Source organism: Dipodomys ordii, unplaced genomic scaffold (genome assembly GCF_000151885.1).
Source record: "Dipodomys ordii isolate 6190 unplaced genomic scaffold, Dord_2.0 Scaffold22, whole genome shotgun sequence".
Classification (NCBI taxonomy): Eukaryota; Metazoa; Chordata; class Mammalia; order Rodentia; family Heteromyidae; genus Dipodomys; species Dipodomys ordii.
The window spans coordinates 1,263,474-1,277,409 of NW_012267238.1; the positions used below are offsets into that span (position 1 = coordinate 1,263,474).

At 39.3% G+C, this 13,936-nt stretch overlaps 1 protein-coding gene across 1 annotated transcript; it reads right to left on the reverse strand.

The window, feature by feature from the left end:
• Positions 1-4,860: 4,860 nt before the first annotated feature.
• On the reverse strand, positions 4,861-5,836 carry LOC105983923 (olfactory receptor 51L1-like). Its single transcript, XM_013013954.1, has one exon. It carries the CDS (start codon positions 5,812-5,814, stop codon positions 4,861-4,863), a length of 954 nt encoding a protein of 317 aa, XP_012869408.1. The 5' UTR covers positions 5,815-5,836.
• Positions 5,837-13,936: the final 8,100 nt, after the last annotated feature.

Genomic DNA, 13,936 nt, shown 5'->3' on the forward strand with positions numbered 1-13,936 from the left:
CGAACCCAGGGCCTCGAGCATGCAAGGCAAGTGCTCTACCACTGAGCCACCTTCCCAGCCCCTCCTAATACTTTTAAAGTCATATTCTGGGTCTGAATTTCGGCAGTCTATGTGTTAGCTGTAGGAAACGAAACTAGCTTCTCCTTTGAAGTTTCCAATGATGATTTCTACATGTTGGGTCATGGCTTAAGTTTGTTTCAGTAATGAATATGAAGCCCATTATTTTTTCTCTACAAGGTCCAGATGCCCTCAGAATCAGCCAACCTACTATAACCCTTAAAGTTGCCATGTCCTCGTGCTAATCAAGTACTCTCACCTCTCTTTCCACCTTTACCACATCCTAACTTACCAACTTAGCTATAAACTGATAATTCAGTATGCAAGATGCTTTCCAAAAGGCTCTGTGGAACTATTGTATTATGATGCAAACCTAATATATCTGATTGCTCCTTTTCTTCTGTTGACTAAAGGCCAGGCCTATAATAAATTAATTATCTTACACTTACAGGTTACAGATGTGTCAGCAACCAAGCAAGTGCCATTTTATTCTTCAGAAGTAACAAGGAAATATCATAGAGTTGAAGGGTATCATTAGCAATTGAATGTTTGAGTCACAGAAAGACAGAGACAGAGAGAGAGAAACAGAGACAGAGAGAGACAGAGAGACAGAGACAGAGAGACAGAGAAACAGAGACAGAGACAGAGAGATCCCCATGTTGAAGCCCTAACCCCCAATTCAACTTTATTGGGAGACATTACTAAAATAGTTGGGGAGAAGATGAAGTTATATAGTAGAAATTCATGATGAAATAACTGTCCTTAAAGTAGAAACCCCAAAGTGTGATATGATGTGGTGTCTCGTCTGCGTGTGTGTGTGTGTGTGTGTGTGTGTGTGTGTGTGCATTTGTGCATTCCTCCTTCTGAGGACACAGTAGAAAGGTGACCTTTGCAAGACAGAGTCCTCACCAGATCCCAACTATTTGGAGGCCCTTACACTTAGGATTTCCATCCTCCAGAACCAGTTATTTATGTCATTGAGTCTACAGTATTCTATTACAACAGCTGAGATAATATAAATGGATATAATGCCTACAGAGACATGAGGCACAATGATGTTAGGATGAATGGGAAACAATGTAAGACACAAGGAACAGAGGCTGCAGCAGGCCCTGGAGTCCTGGGCAGACATAGCAACAGCAAGAGGAACCACTTGACTCTACAACCCCAAGAGTAGTACAAGTAGGTGGTCCTAGGGTCCTCTGACTGGCCAGACAGCCCTCATAGCTAGAGGTGTATGGATCCAAGTTAATACAACCTAAATTTTTACAGTGAAGCAAAAGGTAAAATGTCTGAGAGAGATAGTGGCATAAAGCAAGAAAGTATGGTGTCTTAGGGAAAAGTAAAGAAAGTCTCACAGGGTGAAGCTACTGACCAATTCTGTCAAATGCTGAAGCCAAGACAATGAATGGAACTGGGAGTGTAGAATTCCTTAAAATATTGACAAAATCCTTCTTAATTATGTTGAAGAACCAAAAGTCAGATTGGTATGAACACAGAAAATAACAACATAATATATACATATATATATATATCATTTTATTGAGTAAAATTCTTATGAGTTTTAAATCAGCAGAAACATAGGATTCTTGCAAAAAGATCAAAACTGAAAAATTAATTGAGATTTCTACCTTTGAGTTAATCTGTATACCAACTTTCTCTGTTAGGGACTAAAAATTTTACTAGTACTAATCATAGAGGAATGAATTTGATTTTATTATATGTTTCTTATTACATTTGGCCTTCGAGATCCCTTAAGATTCTTATTCTTCCATGAATGGCTGCAGGATCCAAACAGTAAGATAGAGAAATCTGTTTCTTCCTCATCTCAGCTATAATAAACTACGCCATCTGGAGGTACCATCCTGCATGTGTATGAGTTTGTGACACTGAAGATGGACAAGGATGACTAGCATGGTGGCCTCTATTTAAAATCAAAGACTAAAGTGAACCTTATAAACCTACCCAGCTGCCTGGGGTATGAGTGTTCAATTAGATTAATAAGGCTCACATCTTCTCCAGAGGATCCAAGAGGATGAGATAGATTAAAATCAAAGTAAGATATTGATAAAAGAAACTACCGTAGGAAATCAACTACCAAAAAAAGGCATCTTAAAAAATTAAAACCAAGGCGAGGAAGGTGGCTCAGTGGTAGAGTGCTCAGCACCACATAAGCAGAAAAAGCCAGAAGTGGTGCTATGGCTCAAGTGGTAGAACGCTATCCTTGAGCTGAAGAGCTGAGGGACAGCACCCAGGCCCAGAGTTCAGGCCCCATGACCAACAAAAAAAAGAAAGAAAGAAAGAAAGAAGGGTAGAAAGAAAGAAAAGAAAAAAATAAATGAAAATAAAACCAGGAGTCTTTAATATCCATTTTCTGCATAAGAAACAGGAAATGTTTATTACTCTTCGCAATTTTTCTCTATTTTAACCATGTTAGTACTAGAATAAATCCTTGCTAAAAGTGTCATATTTCAGAGGTCCAAACTGAGGTCTATATCTTTACAAAAAGAAAAAATGCTTTCTGAAAAGACAAAATCTTGGTATCTAGCGCTAAATGTGGACTTCTGCCTCTTGTGAGCCTTATTGCTGGATCAAGCTTGTTGTTTACAGGGAAATGGATGGACCTCAGAAAAATCACATGGAGTGAAGTAAGCCAGGCTCAGAGAGACAAAGGGTACACGTTTTCTCTCACATGTAAATGTTAGAGCTAAAATACAAACAACTAGGTAAACACACACAGAGCCATAAGCATATACACATGATTAAACTGACTAAAGTACATACATGCAGTAGTGAGATTCCATGGTCTAATCCCTTAAGCTGAAACATGTCTTGACTTGGAGGTGGGGGTGAGCAAAAATTAAAAGGAAGAAGGAAGACAAATGGGGAAAGGGATAGATAGACAGATAGACAGACAGATAGATAGATAGATAGATAGACAGACAGACAGACAGACAGACAGAGTTGTAATACTCCATGCACACATGGAACCTGAACTAGATATGGAGAACCTGAACTGATATGGAGACACAATAGGTGAGGGGAAGGGAATGATAAAGGGAAGGAGTGATTCTAATCTCTAATCAAGATGCATTGTATATATAAAACAGTTAAATGGAAACTCCTTTGCTCAGCTATTTGAAGATAACGCAAAGCAAAAATTAATCAAAAGGAATATGGAATCTAATCAGCCAGAATTTTAATTTCAAATATAATTGATCACAAGAAAAAAATCTAACCTGTCAGGAAACTGTCATTCAGCTGTGTTTTAAGTTTATATACATCAATGGTATCTAGAATAAAGTTGAGGGGAAAAAAATGTTGCTTAGTGATAAATCATAGTCTACCAAGAAGATAGTATACTGTAACAAATACTTTACAAATGCCTATACATAAAGATATAGAATTATAAAAAGGAATATAAACATGAGTTCGCATAAAGATTCTTCTATATGCTTTGATAAAGTAGGAGCGTATTTTTCAGAAAGGCATTTCAGAAAGAGTGTGTATAGTGGGGAGAAAGCAAGCCCACAGGAATTTTCTTCACTATAAAAACAAGGCAAGAGACAAACCAGCTTCCTATTCTCTGCAATAATTAGCTATCATTTGTGTAAATACTTCTAAACTGTAGGTTTGAATTCAAATGAATTTTATTGTGAAGTTCTGTCTGGAGTTGAGATACTTACTCGTAGGGTTGTGTTTAATGCCAGGAGAGTTCTCTTGGGGTTCCCTAGAATGTTGATGAAGAATAATTAAATTAGGGTATCTGATCTATGTATGAGGAGGTTGTTGCCTGAGAAGTATGCAAGGTGACTGTATCAAATGTTTGAGACTCTGGGGACATCTCAGATTAACAGTTATATCATTATTATATTTTCTTGTAGTTCTTGATATGCTACATATATGGTCCTATTTCATCTTCCCAGCTTTGTCAGGCATAGGCATTTAAAACAGATAAAATTATGTCTTTCCACCCCAAGGATACTGTATGAAAATTATACGATGTTAATAATGATATGAATTACAACATGTGTTCCTATCTATTGAACTCAATGAAAAATTAATCAGTTGTGTTACCATTTGCCAAGGATTCAGCCCTTCAATTAAGTTCTTTGAACACAGAAAAGGCTTACAACAATCTAAGCCAGGTTAAGCTCTAGAATTGAAAAAAAGGAAGTATTAATTGAGTAGCCACACCAAAAATGGGTGGATTCTCTGCTGTTTAGTGTATATTGTGTACATTATAAAACTAAACTTTCCCAACACCTCTGTGAGGCAATCATTTCCAATTATGATAAGGAAATGGCCATTCAGAGAGTTGGGTCAGAATGAGTTTTTTGGGTTTTTTATTGTGAAAATACTGTACAGAGGGGGTTACAATTACATGGGCAAGATAATGAGTACATTTCTTATCAAGCATTGTAGGCTCCTCCTTTGTTTCCCCTTCCCATCCCTTCCCATACTCCCCGGCCCCCCCCACTCAATCCTCCCTGCCCCCCCCCACCAAAATTGTAAATCGACATAACGACTTGTACATCTCGTTGCAGAATGAGTTTTTTAAACTTGGATGTCTACATGGGTAGGTAGCACTCAAGTTGGCAGAAAGATTAAGAATGGAAGCTTCAGGTATATGCAGATTACTTTTACTGATACTAAAACCTAAGAGCCACTGTATATTGCATCCTAATCATCTTTATCCGGGTAAACTAATAGCAAAGTTTTTAAGAGACTCTCAGAACTCCCGAGTGTCCAGCTCCACAGTAGTTACTTGGCCTGATAAGTAAAGGCAGGCATTATGGGGTTCTAAGAAGCATCAACCCTCTTGTGCTGGAAGCGTTTTAGGAGGCCCTGGCGGATCTGCTTAGACTTGACGCAGTACACAATCGGGTTCATGAAGGGTGGGACCAAGAAGTGCAGGTTGGCCATGAGCACAGCCAGAGCGGGGTAGTTGTGTTTCTCCACTCGATGCAACACAGATAGCCCCAGTTTAGGCAAATAAAAAATGAGAACAATGCAGAGGTGTGAGACACACGTGTTGAGTGCCTTGAGCTGTTCCCCAGGAGAGGCAATGCCCATCACAGTCCGTAGAATAAGAGCATAGGAGAGGATGATGAGGGAGGAGTCGAGGCCTAGTGAGAGGAGAATGGAGACCAGGCCAACCAAGCTGTTGGTCCGGGTGTCTGAGCAGGCCAGTCCCACGAGGTCACAATGCAGGCAGTAGCAGTGAGAGAGTGCACTGATCTGGGGAAAGAGCAGGCGCCGTAGGAGGATGGGTCCAGGGAGGTTGAGTAGGACAGCTCGTACCAGAATGGCAACTCCCACTTTTGCCACTGCTGAGTGGGGAAGGATTGTGGCATAATGCAGGGGGTCCCGGATGGCAATAAAGCGATCAAAGGCCATGGCCAGCAGCACACCCGATTCCACGTAGGTGAAGGCGTGGATGAAAAACATCTGTGCTGCACAGAGATCAAAAGGTAATTCTCGAGCACCCAGCCAGAAGAGTCTCACCATGGTTGGGAAGGTGGAGGCACAGAGGCCCAGATCAGAGGCTGCCAACATGGACAGGAATTGGTACATGGGTTCGTGTAAGGCGGGTTCTGTGCGTATCAGGAAGAGGATGATACTATTACCCAGGATGGAAACCACACAGATGAGGTTGATGGGAATGGAAACCCAATGCTGAGAGGCTTCCAAGCCTGGGAAGCCAGTGAGAAGGAACGTAGAGTGACCAGAAGTGCTGGTGTTGCAGGAGAACATAGTGATTCCAGGAGGAAGTCGTCCACCCTAGGAGTGAGAGGCATCTGTTCATTTGGTCATCACTTATGAAATCCTTCCTAAGTGTGGGCTGGAAAACAAACTGCCTTATAACCTATTCCATCCATGGCACCCTACCCTCCTTAGAAACTCCTGGCTATCATTTTATTTCCTGGTTAGTTTGATTTTCTTTTTCTCTGAATCTAGTAGAACTGGATATGTTTTCTGAGTTGATCTGTACTTACTGTTTTAGGCTATTTTTTTATTGTAAAGGTGATATGCAGAGGGGTTACAGTTACATAAGTAATGAGTACATTTCTTTTTGAACACTGTCACCTCTTCCCCCATTTTTCTCCCATTTTTTGCCCTCCCGACCCCATCCCACACAAGATGTATAATTCATTTTCAACATAATGTCTAGTGAGTATCTCTGCTGAATTTGTTCAACATAAGTCTCATTTCTATGCTTCCTCTTGTCCTCCCCAAAACAGATAAACTTATATATAAAACAAAAAGTACAGAAATCAAAAATAGCAACAAAAAAAGAGGAGAAAAAAAATAAAATAAACTCTTGTTTCCATTTCTTGGAGTTCATTTCAATCAACATCATTTTATATGATTATATCATACCTTACCTCCAGCTCATTGGCTACTTAAGGCTTGTACATTTCATTCTGACCCTGGCTTCACAACAGGCCTGTGTCTGTAGGCTCAATTAGAAGGCAATTTCCTCTTAAATATCTCTTTTCTAGAAGTGTGTGTGTGTGTGTGTGTGTGTGTGTGTGTGTGTGTGCCAGTACTGGGGCTTGAACTCAAGGCCTGGGCGTTGTACCTACGCTTCTTTGGCACAAGGCTACAGCTCTATCACTTGAACCACAGCATGCCACTTCTGGCCTTTTCTGAGTAGTTTATTTAGAGATAAGAGTCTTAGGGACTTTCCTGACTGTGCTGGCTTCAAAACACGATCTTCAGATCTCAGCCTCCTGAGTAGTTAGGATTACAGGAATGAGCCACCAACGCCAGGCTTTTTTCATCGTTCTTACTACAAAAGCTGGAATAAGGCTAATTATTTCATTGCAGTTACAAGTAGAAATAGCTTTTCAGGGGCATCACCTAAAGAGAAAAGCAAAGCAGCAGGAATTTCTAGAAGCTCAGATTTAATATGTCACCCAAAGGAGCCCAAAGTATAATGTATGGACTCATCTATTTCCATAATTTCCCACAACACTTTTAGGGTTTCTCTCCTCAGAACAGAACTGAATCTCCATTAGTCCACTACGCATTTCACACTGTAAGTTTATATTCGTTTGAATATCCTGAAAACCACAAACTGATTCCTCTCCTCTCTCTCCAAAGTTCACTACTCAGTAACTGTTGATATGCCTTCCTTTCTTTCCTTTCAGATTCCAAGGATATTAACATAGACAAACTGTCCTACTTTCTTCATTCTTTCTGAATTCAGATTTATCGGATAAATTTCCATGGAATTTATTCTCAGAATAGTTATGAGAAGACTCACATGAACATAGACATTATCACATGAATAGAGCAAAACAAATGGCAGTGATCACATTAGTCTTAGGAGCATGATTCTCATCCTTACCGATCACAATGGTTCCATGAAAACTATGGGATCACTTCTAAGCAAAATCTTCATACTGAGTTTAAAAGTGCAAAGATCTTGTCCATACTGTATCTCTTGACTTTTCAATCACTTTTCTCCTGAGTATTATAAACTCCACTCATAAGACATGTTTCTCTCAACAAATTCAAGACATTTGATCCTTTAAAAATTAGCAAAATAGGGACTGGGAAGGTGGCTTAGTGGTAGAGTGCTTGCCTAGCAGGCATGAAGCCCAGGGTTCGATTCCTCAGTACCATATAAACAGAAAAGGCTGGAAGTGGCACAGTGGCTCAAGTGGTAGAGTGCTTGAGCCCAGAGAGGATCAGGGACAGAGCCTAGGCCCTGAGTTCAAGCCCCAAGACCAGCCAAAAATAGCAAAATATAATATATACATTGCAAAGTCCACCAAAGTATAAATCTTGATGAAATTCAACCAAGTGCAAATTATGGGATGAATTTCCAGAGCTAGTAACAGAAGACTGACAGCCATCCAAAACTCCTTGTGACTCCTTCCAGTCACTCTGACTTCTCATGGATAACCATTATCCTGACCCCCAATGCCACAGAGTAAGCAGTCTCTAAACTTTATGCAGTTGTAGCCATATGATATTCACTTGTTTTGTATCATTCTCTCAAATTAATGTCTATGTGACATCCATATTGTCTCATGTAGCAGTAACTCGTTCTCATTAATGCATATTTTTCTATTATGAGATATGCTATAATATATCCATCCTATTGTTAGTAGGTATTTGAATAATTTCAACTTCAGAGCTAATATGAGTAATGCTGCCATGAATGTTGTTAATGTATCTTATGTTCATATGTGTGGATATATATACCTGTTGGGTATATACCTAGGAGTAGAATTGCTCTAGTAGATTCTTCCAAACAGCTTTCAAAAATGATGTATACCTACATCAACACTGTCAGAGAGACAACTGTTCACATCCTCATCCATACTTGTGTTGTTTATTGGCTCTTGTAATTACAGCTATGGTGGTATTGCTTTATCATTTTAAGGCACATTCCTTGTGTTATGTACAGAGTGAGTGCCTTTTCGGATACTTACTGGCTATTTGAACATTTCCTTTTGTAAAGTCCTTTTTTAGTCTTCTACACATTTTCTACTGTGTTGTTTTCCTTTTTTCATATTGCTCAGGATGAGTTGTTTAAATATTCTAAATAACCACCATGCCTTTTTCCATTAGGTGATTGAGCCATTCTCTAACTGTAATTCTTCTGCGTGTTCTGTAACCTTTATAAGTTTTTGTTTCTTGAGTCTGTTTTCCTATTAGTAACATCTTTGTGCATGAAACAGCTTAATCTGTAACAGAAAACCTCATACACAGTGAAAACTTTACATTGGTAGCTCGCTTCCTCATTTAATAATGGTCTAAGGCTCTTTGCAGGGCATGATGTGAAAAACCAGAAAAAAAAAGATCCCTAGGATAATATCAAAATTCCAATGCTTCATCCTTTGCTGTGTTCTTCAACTATATTTTTTTGGTATAGTGTTGGGACACAACTGGCTGACAGAAAGTTCATAATGTAAGTCATCTCACCTGCCTGAATCCTCCAAATGGTCTCCCCAAACTGAGTTCACATCTGCATTGCTCTGCTTATGCCTCCTGTCACATGAATCATTCCACACATGCATACATTCTGAGCATCTATCAAGTCCATCTATCAAAGGCCATACTGTGCAACAGAAAAGGCACTCTACTCACGTCAGACTCCATAATGAGCCCTCTAAGACTCGACTTCTGCAGGAGGGGTAGTTCTCAACTGGTGATATCACAGTGGATGGCCATTTCCAAATGCCAGAAACTGTGCTGCCAATTCTATCCACCTCATTGGTAGAAGTCAAACAATAGACATTACAACAAAGGGAGGTAGCAATGAATGTGATGGTACACTCACAGAGGTCAGGGGAGGAGCCTCACATGAGAACAGGAGAAACACTTGAGTCTGGAAACGGACTGTTTGTCTTCCTTAGCATTGCACATCTAGTACCAACCACAGCACCTGCCAGTGTTGTATAGATTTGACCTACCTTTTATCCACAGCAGCCTAAAGTGATAACCACATGTCCACAATCCCAACTAAAGAAAAGGCAGAGAGCTGCCCTCTCAGGATCTGAAATAATAAGAATAATCTCTTTCAGGGGCTGGGAAGGTAGCTCAGTGGTAGAGCGCTTGTCTTGCATGCCTGAGGCTCTGGGTTCGATTCCTCAGCACCACATAAGCAAAAAGAAAAAAGCCGGAAGTGGCGCTGTGGCTCAAGTGGTAGAGCGCTAGCCTTGAGCTGAAGAGCTGAGGGATAGTGCCCAGGCCCAGAGTTCAGGCCCCACGACCAGACCCAAAAAAAAAAAAAAAAGAATAATCTCTTTCATTGTGGTTCCTAAAGATTCTTACTGTGGTAGAGTTAAGGCTACCATGATCTGCCCGATTTCTTTTCTTTTTCATCATGCTTTTTGCTTTCTGATCATCTTTTTGTGTCTGCCACATGAGCCACAGCTCCAATTCTGACTTTTTGGTGATTAATTGTAGATAAAATCTCACAGACTTTCCTGCCCGGGCTGACTTCAAACCATGATCCTCAAATCTCAGCCTCTTGAGTAGCTAGGATTACAGTGGTCTGAGCCACAGGCTCCAGACTCTTATAAATCTTTAATGTTTTAGTTTATTAAATAACAGTAAGAATCAGTAAGCAACATGCTTACTCACACGTGTACTTTAATCATATTACTTTACCTAATCCCTTAATCTTGTAGGTTATGTTTTTACTTTCTGTTAAGGAAATTAGAGTAAGAGAGGTTTGATGTCTTTCCCAAAGTTGTGAAGCTAGGTGGAAGAGTCAGGATTTAAATCCAAGTTAGTTAAATGCCAAAGCTATTCACTTAATGGCTTCACATTAGTAAAGAATGACTCTTAATTCTTTTTTGCCAGTCTTAGGGCTTGAACTCTGGGTCTAGGTACTGTCCCTGAACTTCTTTTGCTCAAGGCTAGCACTCTACTACTTGAGCCACAACCACTTCTGGCTTTTTTGAGTAGTTTATTAGAAATAAGAGTCTCACAAACTTTCCTACCCATGATTAAACCATAATCCTCAGATTTCAACCTCCTGAGAAGATGGAGACAGGAACAAAGTCAGCCCCTAAAATGAACAGTCTCCAGTCCAATCCAGACAAAAACAAAAATCAAAACAAAGCAAAAACTTAACTCCTATCACCACCAACTTCTTTCCCACCTTCCCACGTATATTGTGGCTCATTCTTGGTAGACAATGTAGAAACTATTGTCCCACCCAACAGGATCCAAGCCCTAAGAATGAGCAATACCTGATACAAAGGAGACCACATCCTCCTCCTCCTGCTCCAATGTTGTGAGATAACATAGAAGTTCATTGAAAAACTCAGTTCTTTTTTGTCATAAAAGGACAATAGCACTGAACTCCCAGAGCACTTATGAAGAGGGGAAAAGTAGGCCCTTACTAGAATGTGGTGATAACCAGACAGTAGCCTAGCAGCTCACAGCTACTATCTTGTGAAGTCTTCCCTGCTTCCAATGTGAGTGGCATCATCTCCTTTCTGCAGACAAGCAAGTACAGCCTGAAAGGTCAGAAAGTGTCAGTAATTCCATTAAGAGAAAGCAGAGGACATGTTATATGGCTCCAAACCATGCCTGGGTCTGCTCCTCTGCATTTTCATCCCTGAAAATATTTATTTCCTCTCAAAAATATTTATGGCTTGATGGTTATAAAGATTAAATGAGTGTGTATAAGTGAGTTTTAAAAAAATTCCTGCTACCTAATTAGCATTAAAATAGCTACTACTTATTGAAAATTTACTACCTCATAAAATGGATATGGTTGTCAATTTATTTTGCACATGGGAAAACTAAAGCACCCAGTGGTTAGAAAACATATCTAAGATCATCCAGTTAGAACATGAATGAGCCAGAATACAAATCCAGCCAGCTGTCACAGCCCACATGCTTAAGTACTCCATTATGCTGCTTCTTTCTGTTAATCATCATCAGGATTATTAACAATTACAATAGTGAAAATATCTACCCCCAAAGGGGAGGAAAGCATTATAGCTCTGCAGGATCTCTTCCTGTGCCTCTGCTGCCTTCTCCCCAGCCACTCACATGCGTCATTCCTTGATGGTCCCCATAGAAAAGTCCTAAGACCATAATGAGTACTTTACTATCTTGTGTGTATATTGTGTGAGTTTAACTATAGGCGCCCAGCTTAGGAAGAAGAATTCTCTACTAGAAGTTGTAATCTTTCTGAGAAACAGCCTATATGCTTGGTTAAAATGATATGTGGGGAGAAAAATGAAGAAGGTAGAGAAAGACACATGGTAGATAACCAAGAGATATGAGGAAGGATGGATAAATGAACATACAGAGAATCAGTGAAGATGGAGGAAATGAGAAACAGATTATACTTTCTTTCCTGCTCTCTTGCTCATGCAGGTTACAGAAGAGTATTAGTGCTGCGATGTTTTTTTTTTTCACCAGAATTATCCCCAAAAGTCCCAAAAAGAAATAACCCAGCTTAGATATGAATGGGGAGTCTCCACTCCAGAAGGTTTCTATAGCAACCAAGCATCTGTTTCCAGCACTCAAGGGAAAATATGAAGCATTAAACTTCTGGCTTTACCAACTGCATCCTGGGACCAAACAGGGAAGTTACATAAAAATAGATGATGACAATGCAGCCCTAACGTAGCAAAAACTATCAGGAGCCAGGAACCCAAATTTCCCCAAAGTTCATGCTAATGTGCTTTAGTCAAAATGGCCTTAATTCTGCTCTGCTCTGCACCGCTCAGAGATGAACTGCATAAACCTGTCCAAGCCAGACATTTTTACCCAGAAATTCACAGACTACCATTCCTCAGCTGCTCCTAAACAATGCATTGCACCTTCCACTGCTTTCTAGATCTTAGTGTGTGTTAGAAATGGATGCAGGAAAGCCAGGTGCCTATGGCTCACATCTGTAATCCGAGCTACTCAAGAGGCTGAGATCTGGGGATCATGATTCAAAGCCAGCCCAGGCAGCAAAGTCCCTGAGACTTTCCAATTAACCACAGAAAACTAGAAGTGGAGCTGTGGCTCAAAGTGGTAGAGCACTTGTCTTGAGCAGAGAAACTCAAGGACAGCACTCAGGCCCCAAGTCCAAGCCTCATGACCCACAAAAAAGAAAAAAAAAAGAAAGAAATGAATGCAGGAAGTGAGAGAGGTCCTTGTTCTCCACATTTCCTTCCTTCTTACCATTTACAAACTAGGAGATACTCAGAGGCTACTGTTAAGTATTAACGTGGCATTTAGATCCCGAATGCTGTTAATAAAATTCTAATGAGATCTAATTACAGGAACAAAATCAGAGTATCTCATAAGGACTTCTTAGTTTCTTTATGAATTTTGGATTGATACAAGAAAAAATTGCAATTATTAAGTAAATTTGATCCTATCAGTCTTTTTCCTGTTCTATTTAATCACTTCAAATATTTTTGTTAAATTAATTTGTTTTAATTCCTTTTCTCTTATTAACATACATTAATTGCATAAGGAAGTTTTATTATGCTATTTCCATATAAGCATCTGATGTATTTTAATCAAATGTACCCCTTTAATCACTCTTTCATATTCCCTCTCTTCCCTTTCTAAACAGTTTAATGGATCTCATTATTCTAGATTCCTTCAAATCTGACCATATAAATATCACCTTAGTTTGAAAGCTAGTGACAAATCTTTTATTATATTTAACCAGCAAAGCCAAGATCTGAAATGAGTCAAAATATATCTAGTATTGGAAGATACTGAAGATGATCAATAGATAGATAGAGATAGATAGATAGATAGATATAGGTAGATAGATAGTTATAGATAGATAGATAGATGAAGCAAGAAAAAGAAAATAAGGAAGAAAGAGAAGAGAAGAGAATCAACATGGTCTACAGGTTTTCTCCTATAAAAATCACTAGAAGCTGTTAATACTTTTTAAATGGGCCTTGCACTCTTCTCTCCAGGATTAATAGAAAGTCTGAATAAGGGAGTCTAAGCTATCCACAATTGTGGTTTCCCACTAGGTTCCTTGAACATCTTCAGTAGCATAAATAATATATACTCTATTAAAACATATCGTCTTATCTATTTGGAAGCTGAAACATATTGACATATCGCATATATTGTGTGCTAGGTAGGCAGCCCCAGGTTAACAATGTATGTTCTAAGTTGGGTGTAGTGGTACATACCTGTAATCCCAGCATTCAGGAAACTGAGCCAGGAAGGTTTGAGAACAAGACTAGTCTTGTACTCAATGAGTTCTTATCTCAAAAACAAAGAAAAAACAAGGCATCGAGCTTTGAATACATATTTTCCTACTTATTATCTATAAAAAAAAAAGCTGTCCGGTTCTGCTTGTGTAATCACTGAAGAAGATCCTGAAGAAACGTGCATAAATTGCTATTGAACTATGCATAGATTTAAC